General features: G+C 47.3%; 1 protein-coding gene across 1 annotated transcript; it reads left to right on the forward strand.

Moving 5' to 3' along the window:
• The first annotated feature begins 2,808 nt into the window (after positions 1 to 2,808).
• On the forward strand, positions 2,809 to 14,266 carry LOC142250653 (caveolin-2-like). The gene is made up of 3 exons (XM_075322841.1): positions 2,809 to 3,188; positions 8,556 to 8,743; positions 13,930 to 14,266. Exons 1-3 carry the CDS (start codon positions 3,039 to 3,041, stop codon positions 14,084 to 14,086), a joined length of 495 nt encoding a protein of 164 aa, XP_075178956.1. The 5' UTR covers positions 2,809 to 3,038; the 3' UTR covers positions 14,087 to 14,266.
• Positions 14,267 to 20,383: the final 6,117 nt, after the last annotated feature.

A 20,383-nucleotide genomic window follows, 5' to 3' on the forward strand; every position in this document is an offset into this window, starting at 1 on the left:
CTCTGTGGGGGCGGGATCATCACCACCAGGGCTCCGCGGGGACCGGATCATCACCTCCATGGCTCTGCGGGGGCTGGATCATCACCACCAGGGCTCTGCGGGGGCCAGATCATCACCTCCAGGACTCTGCGGGGGCCGGATCATCACCTCTAGGACTCTGCGGGGGCCGGATCATCACCTCCAGGACTCTGCGGGGGCCAGATCATCACGTCCAGGGCTCTGCGGGGGCCGGATCATCACCTCCAGGGCTCTGCGGGGGCTGGATCATCACCTCCAGGGCTCTGTGGGGACTGGATCATCACCTCCAGGACTCTGCGGGGGCCAGATCATCACGTCCAGGGCTCTGTGAGGGCCAGATCATCACCACCAGGGCTCCGCGGGGGCCGGATCATCACCTCCAGGGCTCCGCGGGGGCCGGATCATCATGTCCAGGGCTCTGTGAGGGCCAGATCATCACGTCCAGTGCTCCGCGGGGGTTGGATCATCACCTCCAGGGCTCCTCCTTCTTCTATAAGCTAAGGATAGTTCTTAATGACATTGCCTGGATGTTTGGGGTCGTTGTTTGGCTACAGAATTAAATTTGGAGCCAATCAGATGCCTCCTTGATGGTATTGCTTGATGGATAAAAATCAGCCTGTATTTCTCAATATTGAGGACTCATTATTATACTATTCTCAGGCTCTTTGATGACAATCCTTCTGTAACAGACAAATATTTCACATTGAGACTCCTCAGTCCAGATTTGTCGCCAAACTGCAAGCAAATCCTGATGTCAGCAGAGTCATTGGGAATCCTCACCTCAAGTGTAGTGCACGTTCAGGATTTTCTCCTTGCAGATTTGCATGTCAATTCTTTCTGTGTTTTTGACCAATTGACTTCAATGAAAAATGCATTAAAAAAATGCTACAAAATGCACTATTTGTAGCTGCGTTTTTCCTGCCCAGAGAAGCAGATTTGGTGCAGAAATTTCTGTAACGTGCAAATACACTAACACCACAGATTGCCATTCTTGATATTTTCCACCAGAGGGCAGCATTTCACTTGGATCCCAATGTCTATCATTCTTAAAGGGGATGTCTCCTATATATTAATTTGTAAAATTGCAAAGTGCTTGTAATGAGCAGTCAACATTACAACGTACGTCTTATTAAAAATCCTCTCTGTTCTTAAGAATTTTTAATTTTATAGTGTAGAGCTCTTAATCTATGTTACCGACAACCCTGCAGTCCCCAGGTAAGGACGAGGTCCATGAAACCGAGGAGTGTAGGGTAAGGGCAGATAATCCAGCACACTTTCGCCCCCTAATGGTGACACTGAGGAGTGTAGAGTAAGGGCAGATAATCCAGCACAATTTCGCCCCCTAATGGTGACACTGAGGAGTGTAGGGTAAGGGCAGATAATCCGGCATAGCATCACCCCCTAATGGAGACACTGAGGAGTGTAGAGTAAGGGCAGATAATCCGGCATAGCATCACCCCCTAATGGAGACACTGAGAAGTGTAGAGTAAGGGCAGATAATCCGGCATAGCATCACCCCCTAATGGAGACACTGAGGAGTGTAGAGTAAGGGCAGATAATCCAGTATAGCATCGCCACCTAATGGAGACACTGAGGAGTGTAGAGTAAGGGCAGATAATCCAGTACAGCATCGCTGCCTAATGGAGACACTGAGGAGTGTAGAGTAAGGGCAGATAATCCGGCATAGCATCACCCCCTAATGGAGACACTGAGGAGTGTAGAGTAAGGGCAGATAATCCGGCATAGCATCACCCCCTAATGGAGACACTGAGGAGTGTAGAGTAAGGGCAGATAATCCGGCATAGCATCACCCCCTAATGGAGACACTGAGGAGTGTAGAGTAAGGGCAGATAATACGGCATAGCATCACCCCCTAATGGAGACACTGAGGAGTGTAGAGTAAGGGCAGATAATTCAGCACAGCATCGCCCCCTAATGGCGACACCAAGGAGTGTATGGTAAGGGCAGATAATCTGGCGTAGCATTGCCCTCTAATGGAGACACTGAGGAGTGTAGGGTAAGGGCAGATAATCCGGCGCAGCATCGCCCCCTAATGGAGACACCCAGAATACCCCCAGGTGTGTAGGGTAAGGGCAGATAATCCAGCACAGCATCGCCCCCTAATGGCGACACCCAGAATACCCCCAAGAGTGTAAGGTAAGGGCAGATAATCCAGCACAGCTTTGCCCCCTAATGGCAATACCCAGAATACATCCATGAGTGTAAATTAATAGCAGATAATCCGGCACAGCATCGCCCCTAATTGGGACACCCAGGAGTGTAGGGTAAGGGCAGATAATCCGGCGTAGCATCGCCCCCTAATGGCGACACCCAGGAGTGTAGGGCAAGGGCAGATAATCCAGCACAGCATCGCCCCCTAATGTTGACCCCCATAATACCCCAGGAGTGTAGGGTAAGGGCAGATAATCCGGCACAGCTTCACCCCCTAATCGTGACATCCAGAATACCCCCAGGAGTGTAGGGTAAGGGCAGATAATCCAGCACAGCATCGCCCCCTAATGGCGACACCCAGGTGTGTAGGGTAAGGGCAGATAATCCGGGACAGCATCGCCCCCTAATGGTAACATGCAGAATACCCCCAGGAGTGTAGGGTAAGGGCAGATTATCCGGGACAGCATCGCCCCCTAATGGTAACATGCAGAATACCCCCAGGAGTGTAGGGTAAGGGCGGATAATCCGGCACAGCTGATGTGATAGGATGGTGTGGTCACCATATTTATATCATAGTGACAGCTGGGATTGGCATGTCGCAGAATAGTGTCAGAGGGAGGGAGAGCGGGGCTGAAATTGTATCCACACCACCTCTCCTGCAGGACGGAGACCGGGACCTCACAGATTTGGAGATACACGGAGATAAAGCAAAAAAAAAAAATTACAAAAATAATCAATTAATGGGAAGTCAGAATTGAGTTTTGCTTTGAGGGTCCACATAGGCAAGGAAGTCCCAGACAACGTCTCCGGACCTACGTCTTCTCCATCGCTCCCGGACTCCTGCAGACATGATTCCTGATCAGTATCTGATCGAATGTCCCATGGATCCTGACAATGAGCAGAAATTCCTGCAAAATCCTCCAAACACTGCAGTGTACACCGAAGCCCCCGAAAAGCTTGATGCACGAGACCCTCGCGGGATCAACAAGCACCTAAAGGTACAAAGTGAATATTTTGGAGAAAAAAAGTTAAAGTAGTTAGAAAAGAATCCAACGGAGAGAAATGATTATATCTTTGTATAAGAGGGTCCAGGCTTATCATAAGGGGCAGCTTTTGGGGTACAAATGTCCCCCTACTATGGTGCCTAAGAGGAATGCACTTGCTATAAAAATGTAGACAAAATCCATCAGCCACCACCTCTTCATTCCTTGTGCCCCTCATCGTGGTTTGTAGGCATCAAGACAAGAACTAGATATGCAATGCTCTGGAGATTTTTTTGGGGGGGTGCCATATATTCTGCATGCCCCCGATGGTTGTTTGTCCATCCGCAGTCATCTTCCATCTGTGTTGCATGCTTAGACTATTAGATATTTAGTAGGAAATGTTTCCTGGACGTCAGATAAAGCCTTTAGTATAGACTGCCTGTAGATGTGAGGTGAAATCTTAAATGAGTGGTCCCATAATCAACATCTATCACCTGCCGTATCAGCAGGATATGTATGGCTTTGTAGGAGGTGATTAAGTCCCTATATTGTTTATGACATTTTCCTGGCTGTAAAAGATGTTTTATACTAAGTATATTGTAGGTGTTGTTGAGTATTGTAAAGCTCGTGACTGGTGTAGGGACAACGAGCGGAGTTAGTGGACCCTCTGGACCACAGGATGGACCCGGGCTTAGCCTGTAGAGGGAGGGACGCCAGGTACCACTCCCAGGGCAGTGACTGTGACTGTGGCAGCTAACCTCCAGGACAGAAGCTGGACTCAGGTACAGGCACGAGTATTGGCAGGTACTGTCAAGCGGGTACGGAGAAATATTGTGGGCATGGCATGGACAGATAGGTATGGGAAGGCAGGTACAGGTGACATGCACAGGGATAACCGAACAGGAGCATTGGAACCTGACAACTAGCTAGGAGAGTGAAGACTTACTATCTAAAGTTGTTGTGCAGGCACCTCCCCTAATGGGAGGGTGCCTTAAATACATAGTGCCTCTCAGTTATAGGCTGAGAGGCATTTCCTGGAAATAGCGCACCAGCCCTTTAAGAGGAGGGCCGGTGTATGCGTACTAGGCGTGTTCCCGGGAAGCCTTTGCCATATTCACAGGCCCCGGGGGGGGGAGAGGTAGGCAGACGAGCACATAGGAAGGATGCCAGGTACCACTCCCAGGGCAGTGACCGGGTTTGGGGCAACTCACCACTAGGACAGAAGACGGACTCAGGTACGGACACAGATATCGGCAGGTACAGTCAAGATGACTGTGGCAAACAGTCAGGCGGGTAATAACAAATATGGTGGGCAATGCAGGGACAGATAAGTATGGGAAGGCAGGTGCAGGTGACGTACACAGGGATAACAGGACAGGAGCACGGGAACCTGAAAACTAACTAGGAGACTGAAGACTGCCTAACTAAAGTTGTTGCGCAGGCACCTCCCCTAATGGGAGGGTGCCTTAGATACATAGTGCCTCTCAGCCATAGGCTACTTTAAGAGGAGTGCCAGTACACGAATACAAGGCGTGTTCCTGGGGAGACTGTGCCAAGTGTTCAGGCCCCAGAGGGGAGCGGGAGGTAGACGAGCACATAGGTGGCTGCAAGGAAGGACGCAACCCGCCAGTGAGTAAATCAGTGTCCCTGCAGGGACGCCGGCGCTACAAGTATTAAAATGTATATGGTAACATGTACTACTGCTAATGAACTGTAGGCCTCTGAGATTGCAGAGCCGGGACCATGTAGTGGCCGGCATTATCTACTGGTCAGACAGGTGAAGCGGTAAGTTAAATGTTAGATAAGATAGGGTTGAGACAAAGGCGGGAGGAGTGACAGGTGGAAAGTGGGTTGGCTAGTGGTGCGGCCCTCTTGGGGTGCCAGTTCTAGATAGGGTTCAAGTAAGAGAACAAGTTGCCACAGTATCAGGGCCAGTCAGGGAACCCTGAGAAAACCAGATGAGGTCTGGAGTCTACGGCTCACTCCAGCGGGCTGAAGGAAGTCATACGACTAGACAGCAGTCATGGCCCAGATGACAGCGTGAGGAAGAGGGGGAACAGAGACACAGGCCCGGCAGCTTGAGGATGAGATCCATGATAGCGAGGGTAGGTTGAGAGAAAGTACCCCGCAAAAACAGAAACAGTAGAACTGAGAGAAGTGAGGCCTTGTCTGTCATTGCGTTTTGAAGAATAAACTGTTCAAGTTTGGTTTGCAAAGGGAACTCTGGTGTCACCTGTTTTACTATTTCGTCTATGACGGGGACTGGCAGTGGGGTGATGAAACCAGTAAGTTTCGCAACCCCACCCGAAGTCTTACATGCATAATGGGACTCCTTTGTGAAGGAGTACGGAGCCCGTATGGCCTTCCTTCAGCTTGACCGCCTGGGACCCACCCAAATACAAGAACAGGGGTCCCAAATTTCCCTTTGTGAATGCAGTGCTAGTGAGCATGTGCGACCACAGCTCCATTCACTGGCCAAAGGAGTGGTGGTCACACATGCTCACAAAAGAGACCATGAGATCACAGTTTTTAGCATTATTGGGGGTCTCGATAGCCAGATCTCTAGCAGTCATACATTTAGCACTTATCCTTATGGGACTTTAAGACATTAAAGTAGTTGTCTTATTAGGGACCACTGATGTCACAAAGGGATTGACCTTTAGCTCCAAACCCCCTGAGTGTGACGGAAGAGAGATCTGTCCCGTAAGAGCGTCTCATGCTTTGGCGGGATTCTCCATCCATGAATTACATAGACGGCTATTCTTCTCAGTGGCTTCTGTGTAATGCTGAATGAGTGTGGCTTCTCCTGCCAGAACCATATGCTTGCTGGCCACCAGACCAACGACAATCTGCTGGTCCCCGTAATTGCTGCAGTTTGAAAGTGATTTACAAACTTGCCAACTTCTGGGAAGAGTTGCGAATTCTTCCACCCGTCTATAATGGGTTAGACGCAAGGGTTCCATCTTTTGATGGAGCATCTCACCATCATGGACTACAAGAAGTGGGAGACTTTCCATTTATTCAAGGGTCTCTCAGACATTTCAGGAGAGTCGGCAAGTTTCATCCACAACACACAACCTGCTGGGCCCTGTTTAGGTTACATCAAAGGGACCTTTGTGAAGGACCTGGCCAAAGAGAAGAACAATCTCCATGATTTCGACTTTCAGGAGCAGAGAGTAGTTACGGTATCCTTCTCCAATTAAGTAAGGTATTTCCTAAGTTTAGGGAGTAATGATATACACATGGATATGCAATCACTTTCTGGTCTGACCAAATGGACCCTCAGTGGTTGCTTGATTGAAGGAGTCGGAGCAGAGGTGGACATACAGTTAGGTCCAGAAATATTTGGACAGTGACAATTTTCGCGAGTTGGGCTCTGCATGCCACCACATTGGATTTGAAATGAAACCTCTACAACAGAATTCAAGTGCAGATTGTAACGTTTAATTTGAAGGATTGAACAAAAATATCTGATAGAAATTGTAGGAATTGTACACATTTCTTTACAAACCCTCCACATTTTAGGAGGTCAAAAGTAATTGGACAAATAAACTAAACCCAAACAAAATATTTTTATTTTCAATATTTTGTTGCGAATCCTTTGGAGGCAATCACTGCCTTAAGTCTGGAACCCATGGACATCACCAAACGCTGGGTTTCCTCCTTCTTAATGCTTTGCCAGGCCTTTACAGCCGCAGCCTTCAGGTCTTGCTTGTTTGTGGGTCTTTCCGTCTTAAGTCTGGATTTGAGCAAGTGACATGCATGCTCAATTGGGTTAAGATCTGGTGATTGACTTGGCCATTGCAGAATGTTCCACTTTTTTGCACTCATGAACTCCTGGGTAGCTTTGGCTGTATGCTTGGGGTCATTGTCCATCTGTACTATGAAGCGCTGTCCGATCAACTTTGCGGCATTTGGCTGAATCTGGGCTGAAAGTATATCCCGGTACACTTCAGAATTCATCCGGCTACTCTTGTCTGCTGTTATGTCATCAATAAACATAAGTGACCCAGTGCCATTGAAAGCCATGCATGCCCATGCCATCACGTTGCCTCCACCATGTTTTACAGAGGATGTGGTGTGCCTTGGATCATGTGCCGTTCCCTTTCTTCTCCAAACTTTTTTCTTCCCATCATTCTGGTACAGGTTGATCTTTATCTCATCTGTCCATAGACTACTTTTCCAGAACTGAGCTGGCTTCATGAGGTGTTTTTCAGCAAATTTAACTCTGGCCTGTCTATTTTTGGAATTGATGAATGGTTTGCATCTAGATGTGAACCCTTTGTATTTACTTTCATGGAGTCTTCTCTTTACTGTTGACTTAGAGACAGATACACCTACTTCACTGAGAGTGTTCTGGACTTCAGTTGATGTTGTGAACGGGTTCTTCTTCACCAAAGAAAGTATGCGGCGATCATCCACCACTGTTGTCATCCGTGGACGCCCAGGCCTTTTTGAGTTCCCAAGCTCACCAGTCAATTCCTTTTTTCTCAGAATGTACCAGACTGTTGATTTTGCTACTCCAAACATGTCTGCTATCTCTCTGATGGATTTTTTCTTTTTTTTCAGCCTCAGGATGTTCTGCTTCACCTCAATTGAGAGTTCCTTAGACCGCATGTTGTCTGGTCACAGCAACAGCTTCCAAATGCAAAACCACACACCTGTAATCAACCCCAGACCTTTTAACTACTTCATTGATTACAGGTTAACAAGGGAGACGCCTTCAGAGTTAATTGCAGCCCTTAGAGTCCCTTGTCCAATTACTTTTGGTCCCTTGAAAAAGAGGAGGCTATGCATTACAGAGCTATGATTCCTAAACCCTTTCTCCAATTTGGATGTGAAAACTCTCATATTGCAGCTGGGAGTGTGCACTTTCAGCCCATATTATATATATAATTGTATTTCTGAACATGTTTTTGTAAACAGCTAAAATAACAAAACTTGTGTCACTGTCCAAATATTTCTGGACCTAACTGTATCATTAGTGCCACCAAGGGCCCAAGAGGTAGGAGGCCCATTTCCTCCTCCAAAGCAGATGGAATTGTGCATTATTATGACCACTTGGGCTGCAAAAGGCCCTATATTGTTCTTGCACAGGGTCCCATTTCTATGTCTGCCAGTGGGTCAGAACTTCTTCAGTTCTGTACTCCCTTGAGTAGCAGTTATTTGCATGGTGCCTAAATGAGTTGACTCCTTGCAGGGTAAAAACAGACCTTGGGTCATCACTCTCGTGAATGATGAAGGTCTATATGATCCGATCCTCACAAATCTGCCAATGATGATGTATCCTAGCGTTCTCCATCAGTGACTATGGTTAAAGGTCGGGATAGTCCCGAAATGGTACATTCTAGATAACTTTCTCCAATCACATTGTTGTTGCAGGTAGACTTCTCAGATGTCCTCGCAGAGCCGGACTCATTTCACAGCTTTGACAAAGTCTGGACCTGGAGCGACATTCTGTTTGAGTCATCTAAGCTGTGGTGCTACCGGATCATCTCCTTGCTCTGTGCCGTCCCGGTGTCCCTGCTCTCCGGAATACTCTTCGCTCTGCTGGGTTGTCTTCACATATGGTAATGAACCTTTATACTATGCTTTAGGGGTCTATGAATTAGGAGAGGCCACTGCAGGATTTAGAGCCTTGTATCTAAATAATTTAGCAAAAGCAAAGTAGCCCATTTTGGTGCCCCTGTGGTACATGCCCCATTTACTCTCTGCACCCCCAAGCTACACACTTGTCCCAGGCCATATGTCTTGCTATCCCTCTTAGGCCCCCTTCACACGCACGTGCCTACGGTACGTGCTAGGTCCATTCCCGCATGTACCGGAGACACGGGCACACATATTCCCATTAAAATCAGTGGGTTTATGTGCACGCACGTGTTCAGACATTGGCCCGTGCCTCCGTGTGGAGCAGACGTGAGCCCATGTGCTCCATACGGCGGCATGTCCGTTTTTCTCCAGCAGCACGGGTGTCACGCGGCCCGCACACGTATCACACAGATGTAGTGTGGATGCGGTCCCACGTGACACGCGCCGGAGAAACACACGTGTCATTGTAAAAATAAAAAAAACCACATACTCACCTCCGCCAGCCCTGCAGTCTCTGCCGCGGCTGTCACCTGCATCCGACCCCCAGCATCTTCTTCACCGAGGGCCGGAACCAGCGTCAGCGGGGCGTGGCCTGTGCCGGACACTGTCATTTAGCACCACAGACAGCTCCGGAAGAATCAGGTAAGGCGGGGCTTTCCGTTCTCCGTGTGTTATTACGTATCACACACGGAGAACACGCATGTACCACAAACACGGCAAACGGGGACAAAACCATCCCTTTAATACATCCGTGAAAAAAGGTTCTTTTTTTTCACGTGCGTGTGAAGGGGGCCTTAGACTATCTCTCTAATGAGGGCAGTGTCATGATGTGACTGTAGGATAGCAAGAGACAGGGGTTCTTATGCTGTCCCTCACACTAAGGGGTAATTTGCACGTTGCGACATAGCTACTGTGATCTCGTCGGTGTCAAATCGAACGTGACGCACATCTGGCGCCGGTAACAACATCGCAACGTGTAAAGCCTAGAAGCACCGATAAACGATCGCAAAAGCGTCGAAAATCGGTGCTCTGTGTAGTGTCGGTCATTTACATAATTTCGCTGCAGCGACAGGTACGATGTTCCTCGTTCCTGAGGCAGCACACATCGCTGTGTATGGAGCCGCAGGAGCGAGGAACATCTCCTTACTTGCGTCCCGCCTGCAATGAGGAAGGAAGGAGGTGGGCAGGATGTTTACGTCCCGCTCATCTCCGCCCCTCCGCTTCTATTGGCCACCTGCCGTGGAAGGAAGGAGGCGGGTCGCCGGCCAGAGCGACGTCGCAGGGCAGGTAAGTGCGTGTGAAGCTGCTGTAGCGATAATGTTCGCTATGGCAGCTATCACAAGATATCGCATCTGCGACGGGGGCGGGTGCTATCGTGCTCGGCATCTCTACAATTGGCTAGCGATGTCGCAGCGTGAAAAGTACCCCTAAGGGTCCCTAATCGCAGGGTTACCCCCAATGGTGGAGATGCCCAAGTCCCGTGTCTGACTACTCTCCTGATCAGAACTCATCTGATTCCCCCTCCCGTCCGGGAAGGAAGGGGCAGGGGTGAGATGGAAACACAGATACAGACAGACAGGGGAAAACCAAAACTCTGACACACTGCAAACTCATAGGAACAAAAAATGAGAGACTCAGGAGAAAAGCAACAAAGGTAGCAACAAAAAAAGGCAACAATAGCTAACTTCCCCACCTACTGTTTCCTCACCCATCCCCTGTAGACTGTGAGCCCTCGCGGGCAGGGACCTCTATCCTCCTGTACCAGTCTGTGCCTTGTATTGTTCATGATTATTGTACTTGTTCCTATTATGTATACCCCTTTCACTTGCAAAGCGCCATGATATAAATAAATAATAATAAATCCACAATATCACACAGCAACAAGCACTACAACTACCAGTTAGTCTGGATCATAACACCTCACCAGACCAACTTAGATTAACTATAGCTGACATAGAAGGAAGAATCTAGCCAGCATAAATAGGAGGGGAGCAGATGTGATTGGCTCCCCCACATTATGTGATCAAAGGAGACTAACAAGCAGATCAGCACAGATTAACTCTTGAAAGCCTGTTGGTTGATGCCAGAGTCTGCCTGCGCTGATCACAGACATCAGAGACGTTATCAGGTGGAGTGTCAGAATCTGTTGTCTGAACAGATCCACACTCGCCGATGTTTGTACAAACCTCCATGCGACAGCCAAATGTCTTACAGCCAGACACAGAACAGTGGGGAAAAGAAGGGGCTATATGGCTGAGCTCCTAAAGGGGGCTTTACACGCAGCGATATCGCTAGCGAGCATACCCGTCCCCGTCGTTTATGCGGCACGGGCAAATTGCTGCCCGTGGCGCACAAAATAGTTAGGAGCCGTCACACGGACTTACCTGCCTAGCGATGTTGCTGTTGCCGGCGAACCACCTCCTTTCTAAGGGGGGCGGTTCGTGCGGCGTCACAGCGGCGTCACTTAGCGGCCGCCCAATAGAAGTGGAGGGGCGGAGATGAGCGGCCGTAACATCCCACTCACCTCCTTCCTTCCTCATTGCCGGCGGCCGCAGGTAAGCTGCAGTTCGTCGTTCCTGAGGTGTCACACGTAGCGATGTATGCTGCCTTGGGAATGACGAACAACCTGCGTCCTCAACAGTCAACGATTTTTTGAAAACGAACGATGTGTCAACGATGGACGATTTGGTGAGTAATTTCCATCGTTAACGGCCGCTCGTTGGTGTCACACGCAATGACGTCGCTAACAATGCCGGATGTGCGTCACGGAATCAGTGACCCCGGCGATATATATCGTTAGATACGTCGTTGCGTGTAACGGGGCCTTAAGACACCAAGAAGGCTTATTTATAAATTTACAGATTGGTTTCCTGGCCGCTGGAGAACAAATTTGCATCATCTCTAGTAATTAGCCTTCCACTAATAGTGTGGACTCATTGAAAGAATGAAGTTTCCTTGACTTGGGGTTTATGTGCGTTAAGAAACACACCCTCTGAATAACAAGGAGCATACACATTAGGCCAAATACCTCAATGTTAGCTGTTCACTGGCTTTGTGTTGAGCATTTTTGAAGAAATGTATAGTTCATGGGTTAATTGCTTCAGTTTAGTTTATATAGACCAGAGCTGTAGCCAGACTTTCCTTCACCTGGAGGCAAAAACTTCAATATTCTCCCCATGGCCCTTATCTAGTCACATTGAGCTAAGAAAGTGAACTTTTGGCACCCCCTCCAGCCCCGACACCAGCCACATACCCCACTTCCTACTCCCCTAATATAGACCATCACTGATATATAGGTTCACAAAATTAACCGGTAGTGAACATTTTGACCATACTCAGAGACGGTGATAAAAAATGGCCGCCGTCAGATATTTCAATCTGCATCCATCCTAGTAATGTGCCAAGACAGATTCCAGCTTGAAGGAACACCACCTCAGATATGTGTCTTGACTGTCAGAGGAGCAGCATCATGAGCAAATATACCTGATCTTTCCATCTTCATCCACTCATTTGTAAACCTATATTACTGAGTCCAGACTGACAAATTTCCAGCACGGCAGGCAGTCTGTCTGAATACTGATCAGGACTGATACAGGAGACAAAAAGCCTGTTGTGCTCAGTCAGCCGAGGGGAAGGTATTTTATCCTGTCACAGCCCTGCTCTGTGCCGGGAGATCAGATATGATTCTGCTCCTCTGTCACGTGTGACCCATTATCCAAGCAATGTTCCTTCAGGTTTCCAACCAACCCTGACAAATGACTAGTATAGGTTGCCGATTGAAATATGTAATGGCGGCCTTTTTTTATCACATTTTCAGGAACCCGCTTACTTATACCAGCAATACCAGGAGATCAAGCAGGGTACTAATCACTGGGTCCATGACAATCAGGAATTTATCAAGGCCATTGTTCTAGCACATTCCTTAACATTAAAGCTGCTGTACAGGATACAGAAAACAGGGCTGCTTCCATCTATAAACAGCGCTCCACCTGTCAAAAGGTTGTGTGTGGTATTGCAGCTCAGCTCTAATAAAATAAATGGGGCTGAGATGCAATACAAGACACAAAATGTGGCTTGTAAGAGAAAACAGCCAGGGTCGGCTCCAGGCTTCTGTGGGCACTGGGTGAAAGAGTCCCAGTGGGCCCCTTTAACACATACCACAATTCAGTATTATGATATAGATGTTAAGAGATTATATATATTTATATATATATATATATATATATATATAATACAATCCACATAAAGATAATCCCCCCTTGTGTGCTGTCTCTCCTCCCCGTGCGCTCTATTCTCCCCTTATACGCGCTCTCTCTCCCACTGTGCAGTCTCTTCTCTCCTGTGTGGTCTCTCCCCCATGCTCTATCTTCTCCCCCTGTAAGGACTCTCCCCCATGCTCTTGTTTCCTCCTTGTGCGGTCTCTCCCCTGTACCCTCTTTTCCCCTGTGTGGTTTCTCCCCCATGCTTTCTCTTCTCCCCTGTGCGGTCTCTCCCCTGTGCTGTCTCACCCCATGCTCTCTCTTTTTCTCCTCTTAGGACTCTCCCTCGTGCTCTCTTCTCCCCCTGTGCGGTCTCTTCTCCCCGTGCTCTCTGTTCTCCCCATGTGTGGGCTGTCCCCTCGTGTGGTCTCTTCTCTCCCATGCGGTCTCTTCTCCCCCGTGCTCTCTCTTCTCCCCCTTGCGCTGTGTGATGAGCGCAGCATCCAGTGTTCCAGCGATGCAGGAGATCAGTGCTGACCGCAGGTGTCAGGTGACATTCACTGGTCTCTGCTCCCAGCTTATTAGTATTCATAAGCCAGGAGCAGTCAGGACTCTGCGCTCATCACATAGTGCAGAGAGAAAGTGCACGGGAGCAGAGAGCACAGGGAAGGGGGAAGACAGTTACCTGGGCCCCGTACATAATAAAGGGCCGGGGACACCATCGGGCAAGCAGCGCTGACGGTGTCCCCAACAGCGAGTGGGCCCCCCATTTGTCCAGGGCCTTGACACTTGCCCTGGTGCGTCGGGTGGTGCCGCCGTCCCTGAAAACAGCCATGTTTATAACCTTAAATTACTCCTTTAAGCCCCCAAAAAATATAATATTTTTCATATTAATAATTTGCAGTTTAATGACAAATTATCCTATTGAGAATTTTTGTTTTAATGATTGATTCTCTTCTTCTGTACAGGTTTGCCATGCCATGTATCCAGCTGTGTAACATCTGCATGCCCCCTATCCGGACTCTGTGGGCCAGCATACTGGACATATGTCTAGCTCCTCTTTGTGCCAGCCTGGGTCGTTGTTGCAGTTCCATATACATAAATGTGGCAAAGCAGCGGGTGTAGGGTGTAACCCACCACGAATCGGCCGATCGGCACAAGCAGGGAACAAAAGTAACATACGTAAAAACAAAAATAAGGCAAACCATTCTGGGACCGGAATATCAAAGCTAAGCTCCCGGAATACAATGCAGAGTTGGAAATAATTGAAAAGCAATAAAAATATCATGAAACTTTTTTTGTAAATTGTTTGCTCTGTTTTATTTCCAGTTTCACAAACCTGACTTGTAGGATACCAGTCCTCTAAATATAATATAATATCCACTCCTCACTCCTCCCTATGCCGGCTATAGCTCATACCTATGCTGACCATGTTGAAGGAACTTGTCTCTGGTGAGCAATGGTGTTGTCACTGTTGCAGCTGCGAAGCTCCTGCTGAAGAAACCTTGGAGGGTTATTTGTTGTGTTTTTCCCCACCTGTTTGTCTTTCCTACATCATGTTGTCTTATTGTAGATGTGAGACTAGCGGGCCCTCACTAGCTAGGGTGAGTTTAGGGTTAGCGAGGGCCTAGGCATGTGATCGGCGATGAGGGAAGGACCCGTATAGGGACGTTAGGGAGTGCAGGGATCAGCCTCAAGTGAGCGTTAGGAGGTGACCTCACTCTCCCTAGCGTGAAGGTCCACTATAGCTGGGGTGTCGTTTCTATTGCAGCTGTGAAGTTCCTTACTGAAAAATCCTAGGAGAGCTTGTTATGTCTTACCCCACCTGTTTGTATTACCTTCCTTGTGTTGTCTCATTGCTGTGGTGAGACTCATTGACCTTCACCAGTCAGGGTGAGTTTAGGGTCAGCGATGGCCTAGGTACATGATTAGCACACAGGAGAAGGACCCGTCTAGATATGTTAGAGAATGCAGGGTTCAGCCTCAGGTGAGTGCTAGGAGGTGACCCCGCTCCCCCTCCCCCTACCTGGAGAATCCACCATTATACTGTTTTCCTGGTGTACTCTGTGTGTTGCATTGCTGCCCAAGGGTCCTCACCTCCCCATGATATTACCCTGGTGTTCCACCTGTGTTGCGTCACCCACTGGGAGTCCTCCCATTACTAGGCAAGTATCCCGCAGTCACATCGTGACACTAGGTGTATGTAGGTTGACTAAATGGCTACCTGTAGGCAACTGAGGACCTCTTGATCAAAAGTATAAGGCTGGGTTACTTTGATGCCTTAAGATGCCAAGGACCCGCCAACTTGTATCCTAGTGGAATAGTTATAATTGCCAGTCATGTCTGACTGATCACAGCACTTGTCAGGGTCCACTGTAATTATGGGTGTCCATCTTGGAGCTATCGGGGGACGTGTGTGAATATTAGGTTTCTTATCCTCCTGCAACCCTGGCTCCCCAGAAGCTAGGAGCACCGATCCTCAACCTTTGCAGGCCCTACTGGTTGGAAGGGTTGGGACATATTTACTTCACTTCTGTATGTTAAGTTATGCTGCACAAGTAGTCTTCGTCGAAGAAGGGTATAGACTTGAGTTGCCCATATATGCTATCGCTGTAAGTCAAAGTGACTACCCCATACACAGTCGTATTTTCGGCTTCTGTGTTATAAATGGGGAGAGGGGAGAACGCCACTGCTTGATTACTCCCTTAAGAACAAAAGGATCAAGTTTTTAAATTCAGTCCTCCTGATCTTCTTCTCCCCGCCATCAACTGTCAAGATGGAGTTGGGAGGCCTCAATACATATCCAAAGGATCCCCCGATTTGGAAAATAATTCCTGATGTTATGAACTTACAAAGCATCCACAGGGTCAAGATTGGATCCCATAGAAGTGGTGCCAAGCTGCAAACTAACACTAATATGTAACAGTATCCGTCTAGAGGAGGCCGCGGTGTCAGGAACTCATGCCTCACCGTCCGTGCAGGATAACATGGCTATGCCAAAATTCTCACCATCTCCTGCAAGGTTGGAGAAACATCAAGACATCTATTTCTAAGTTGAACAGTAAAGCGAGTGAGCAGTAATTGCTACATTTTTCCAAAGCCTTAGTTCACCGTTTGGTTTTTTTGTTGTGCCATCTTAGAAATTTGGAGAAGTATTTACAGACAGGACGAATATGTCTCCCATGACCCACTGGGTCATCCTAGTAGTGAATGTCCATAGCTACGGTATATTGAGCAGGAAGAGCTGCAGATAACATTGCAAGCAAATTCCCCCACTACTACGTATTTGTGGATGCAGTCAGTATTGAACTCTCTCATGCTGGCATATGATATGTGTCTTGTCTGGCACTTTCATATTGTACTGTACCTCACCAGCTTTAGGTGTGTCACATGGAAGACAAAATGCATGAGATTATACTTCTATTTTAGCAGATCGTATAATGTTGAAATGCCCTAGTTGGCTAGCAGAGAGATGGCCTTCAGCACTATCATCAATTTCCTAATGATCCAGGACAATCAGGAAAGCGCCTATTTCTTTGGAGCTAATGCTACCTTTGATGTGGCAAACTTGAATGTAGGGCATCTTCCCAAACCATCTTGCTGGTGAGAAATCAAGTCTAGGAGCCTCAAAGCAGGAGGACCAAGAGAAAAGAGTCATCTTCTTGTCCAGGAGAGAAACCAGGTCCTGTAGTCTCAAAAGAGGAGGACCAAGTTAGGAGAGTTGTCTTCTTGTCCAAAAGAGGAACCATGTCCACTAGCCTCAAAACAGGATGACCAAGAGAGAAGAGTCATCTTCTTATCCAGGACTGGAACCAGGTTCTGTAGTCTCAAAAGGGGAGGACCAAGAGAGAAGAGTCATCTTCATGTACAGGAGAGGAACCATGTCCAGTAGCCTCAAAACAAGAGGATCAAGAGAGGACAGTCATCTTCTTGTCCAGGAGAGGAAACAGGTCCTGTAGTCTCAAAAGGATATGACCAAGAGAGGAAAGTTATCTTCTTGTCCAAGAGAGGAACTATGTCCAGTAGGAGAAAACCGGGAGGACCAAGAGAGGAGAGTCATCTTCTTGTCCAGGAAAGGAACCAGGTTCAGAAACCTCAAATCAATAGGACCAAGAGAAGCGAGTCATCTTGTCCAGGAGGGGAACCAAGTTTAGGAGCCTTAAATTGGGAGGACTAAAAGAGAAGAGATATATTATTTTTTTGGGAGAGGAACCAAGTCTAGGAGCCTCAAGTCAGGTGGTCCAAGTGAAGAGAGTCATCTTCTTGTCCAGGAAAAGAACCAGACCCAGAAGCCTCAAATTAGGAGGACCAAGAGAGCAGAGCTGTCTTCTTGTCCTGGAGAAGAACCAAGTTTAGTTGTGTCAAATCAGAAGGACTGAGAGAGGAGATTCACCTTCTTGTCCTGGAGAAGAAGCAAGTCTAGGAGCCTCACATTACGAGGACTAGGAAAAGAGGGTAATTTTTCTTGTCTTGGAGAGGAAATAAGTCTAAAAACCTCATGAGAAGGACTGAGAGAGCAGAGTAGTCATCCAGGTGGAAGAGAAGGAAAAGGTGTAAATTATAAAGTTTGGGGGAAAACACTCAAGTTTTTTCTTATGCATAATATTAGACATATTCCTTTCAGTCACTAGGGTATCTACATTAGAGGAACATACATAATTAAGGGATTCCCTGCTCCTGAGACACCCAACCATAAGCTATAATCTGCAGAGAAACCCAACAGTAGATTCTACATTAGTGCCACCACTGGGAAAATGTTACAGAAATCCCTAATCTTTTTATAGCATTGACTGAACATATACTATACAGTACACCTAGCAATGAGAAATCCTTAAAAAATCTGGATTGATGTTTTTTAGCAGGTGATTCTTTACTGTAAGAGCAGTGAGAACATGTGACTCTCTCCCTGAAGAAACTGTCATGGTAAATTCAATAAAAGAGTTCAAATGGGGCTTAGATGCCCTTCAATGTTAAAAGAAGGGAGAAGGGAGACAACATGTTAGCCCCCTTCATACACAGCTTTGATGAGGTCCCGAAAAAGGAAAAGCACAAACCGTAAGTGTAGCTGTGTCACGTTGTGACTGTAGGAAAGTGAGGGACAGGGGCTCCTATGCTGTCCCTCATGCTAGGGATCCCTAGACTATCCCTAACCTCAGGGTTACCCCTAATGGTGGAGATGCTTGAGTCCCGTGAATGGCTAAGCTCCTTATCAGAACTGATCTGTAGGAAAGCGATGGACAGGGGCTTCTATGCTGTCCCTCACACTAGGGGTCCCTAGACTATCCATAACCTCAGGGTTACCCCTAATGGTGGAGATGCCTGAGTCCTGTGCCTGGCTAAGCTCCTTACCAGAACTGATCTCTAGGAAAGCGATGGACAGGGGCTTCTATGCTGTCCCTCATGCTAGGGGTCCCTAGACTATGCCTAACCTAAGGGTTACCCCTAATGGTGGAGATGCTTGAGTCCCGTGAATGGTTAAGCTCCTTATCAGAACTGATCTGTAGGAAAGCGATGGACACGGGCTTCTATGATGTTCCTCCTGCTACGGGTCCCTAGACTATCCATAACCTCAGGGTTACCCCTAATGGCGGAGATGCCTGAGTCCTGTGCCTAGCTAAGCTTTTTACCAGAACTGATCTGATTCCTCCCTCCCACCAGGAAAGGAAGGGGCAGGAGAGATAGAAGTACAGGTAAAGAGAGACAGGGGGAAAGCAAAACTCTGACACACTGCAAACACACAGAAATAGACAATGAGAGACTCAGGAGAAAAGCAAGAGCAGGAAGGCAACAACAACAAGACAAAAAAGGTTTACTCCACAGCCATCCATTCAATCATTGCTGAAGGACCAGCGGGGACCACCAGAGCAGAAGTAAATAAAATAAATATTGATTATTTTAAATCTATTCCCCGACATAGCAATCCCTTGAACTCTTTGCTTATGCGGAGGATAAATACCCAAATATTAGCATTGTTTCTAGCCGCCTTAAAAGATGAAGTTTTGCTTGCAGCTTGCAGGAAAACTAATTTGTGGGGAACCTCTGAGGCTATTTCCACCGCGACTGACCGAGCCCAAGTCAGTAATGTCGCATGCGAGTGAAGAATTCAAACCACTTCACAGGAGGCAGCGGAGAGGGACGGGGTCACATTTCATGTGGGCAGAACAGGGCTAAATAAAGCAGACGCTGCTAAACTAAAGCCTGCCATGCAATGGAGAGGGCGCCGCAGTATGGGCCAGACCTGGACACATTATTAATGGAGAGGACGCTTTAGATGTGTTTACCTTGAAACCATCTGTGAAGTCTATAGTAAAAAAAAAATCGCTTAAAAGACAATTCCCCAAACAATGCCATGAGGAATAGGACGACGTGTGCCGCACCCCAGACCACAGCCCGGGCTCTGCGCCTGATGTAAAGTTTACCAGGAGATTAATATTCACCATCTGGAGCCCGGTCTGGGGAAGGAATTCATTTAAGGGGGTCCCCTCTGGGGTCTTGAAATAATTCAGGGGTCTGATCTAATATCTGAATTGATTGGGGTCTTCATTCATTTAGAAGTTTGGTTTGGGATATAAATTAATTTATTTAGGGGTCTGGTCTGGGGTCTGAATCAATTTTAAAGGTCTGTCCTAGAGTCAATTAATTTTAGGGGTCTGGTCTTGGGTCTGAATTAATTTTAGGAGTCTAACCTGTGGTCTGTATTACGGTAATTTTAGGGGTCTGGTTTGGGGTCTGAATTAATTTAAAGGGTTTGCCAAGTGAATTAATTTTAGGGGTCTGGCCTGGGGTCAGAATTAGTTTTAGGTGTGTAGTTTGGGGTCTGAAATAATTTTAGGAGTCTGTCTTAGAGTCAAATAATTTTAAGTGTCTGGCCTGCTGTCTGAATTAATTTAGGGGTCTGTCCCAGAGACAATTAAATTTAGGGGATCTGGTCTGGGGTCCTAATTTATTGTAAGGGTCTGTCCTAGAGTCAATTAAATTTAGGGGTCTGGTGTTTGGATTAATTCATAGGGTCTGGTTTCCAGTAAATACATTTTAGGAGTCTGGCCGGGGTCTGAATCAATTTTAGGGGTCTGGCTTGGGGTCTGAATTAATCGTAAGGGTCTTTTCTAGAGTAAATTAATTTTAGGGGTTTGGTCTGGGGTCTGAATTAATTTAAAGGGTCTGTCCTAGAGTGAAATAATTTTAGGGGTCTGGTCTGGGGTCTGGATTATATGTAAGGGTCTGTGCTAGACTCAATTAAATTTAGGGGACTGGTCTGGGGTCTGGATTAATTTAAAAGGTCTGTCCTGGAATCAAATAATTTTAGGGGTTTGGTCTGGGGTCTGAATTAATTGTAAGGATCTGTCCTAGAGTTAATTCAATTTAGGGGTCTGGTCTGGTGTCTGGATTAATTTCAAGGGTCTGTCCTAGAGGCAATTAATT

This window comes from Anomaloglossus baeobatrachus, chromosome 9 (genome assembly GCF_048569485.1).
Source record: "Anomaloglossus baeobatrachus isolate aAnoBae1 chromosome 9, aAnoBae1.hap1, whole genome shotgun sequence".
NCBI classification, from domain to species: Eukaryota; Metazoa; Chordata; class Amphibia; order Anura; family Aromobatidae; genus Anomaloglossus; species Anomaloglossus baeobatrachus.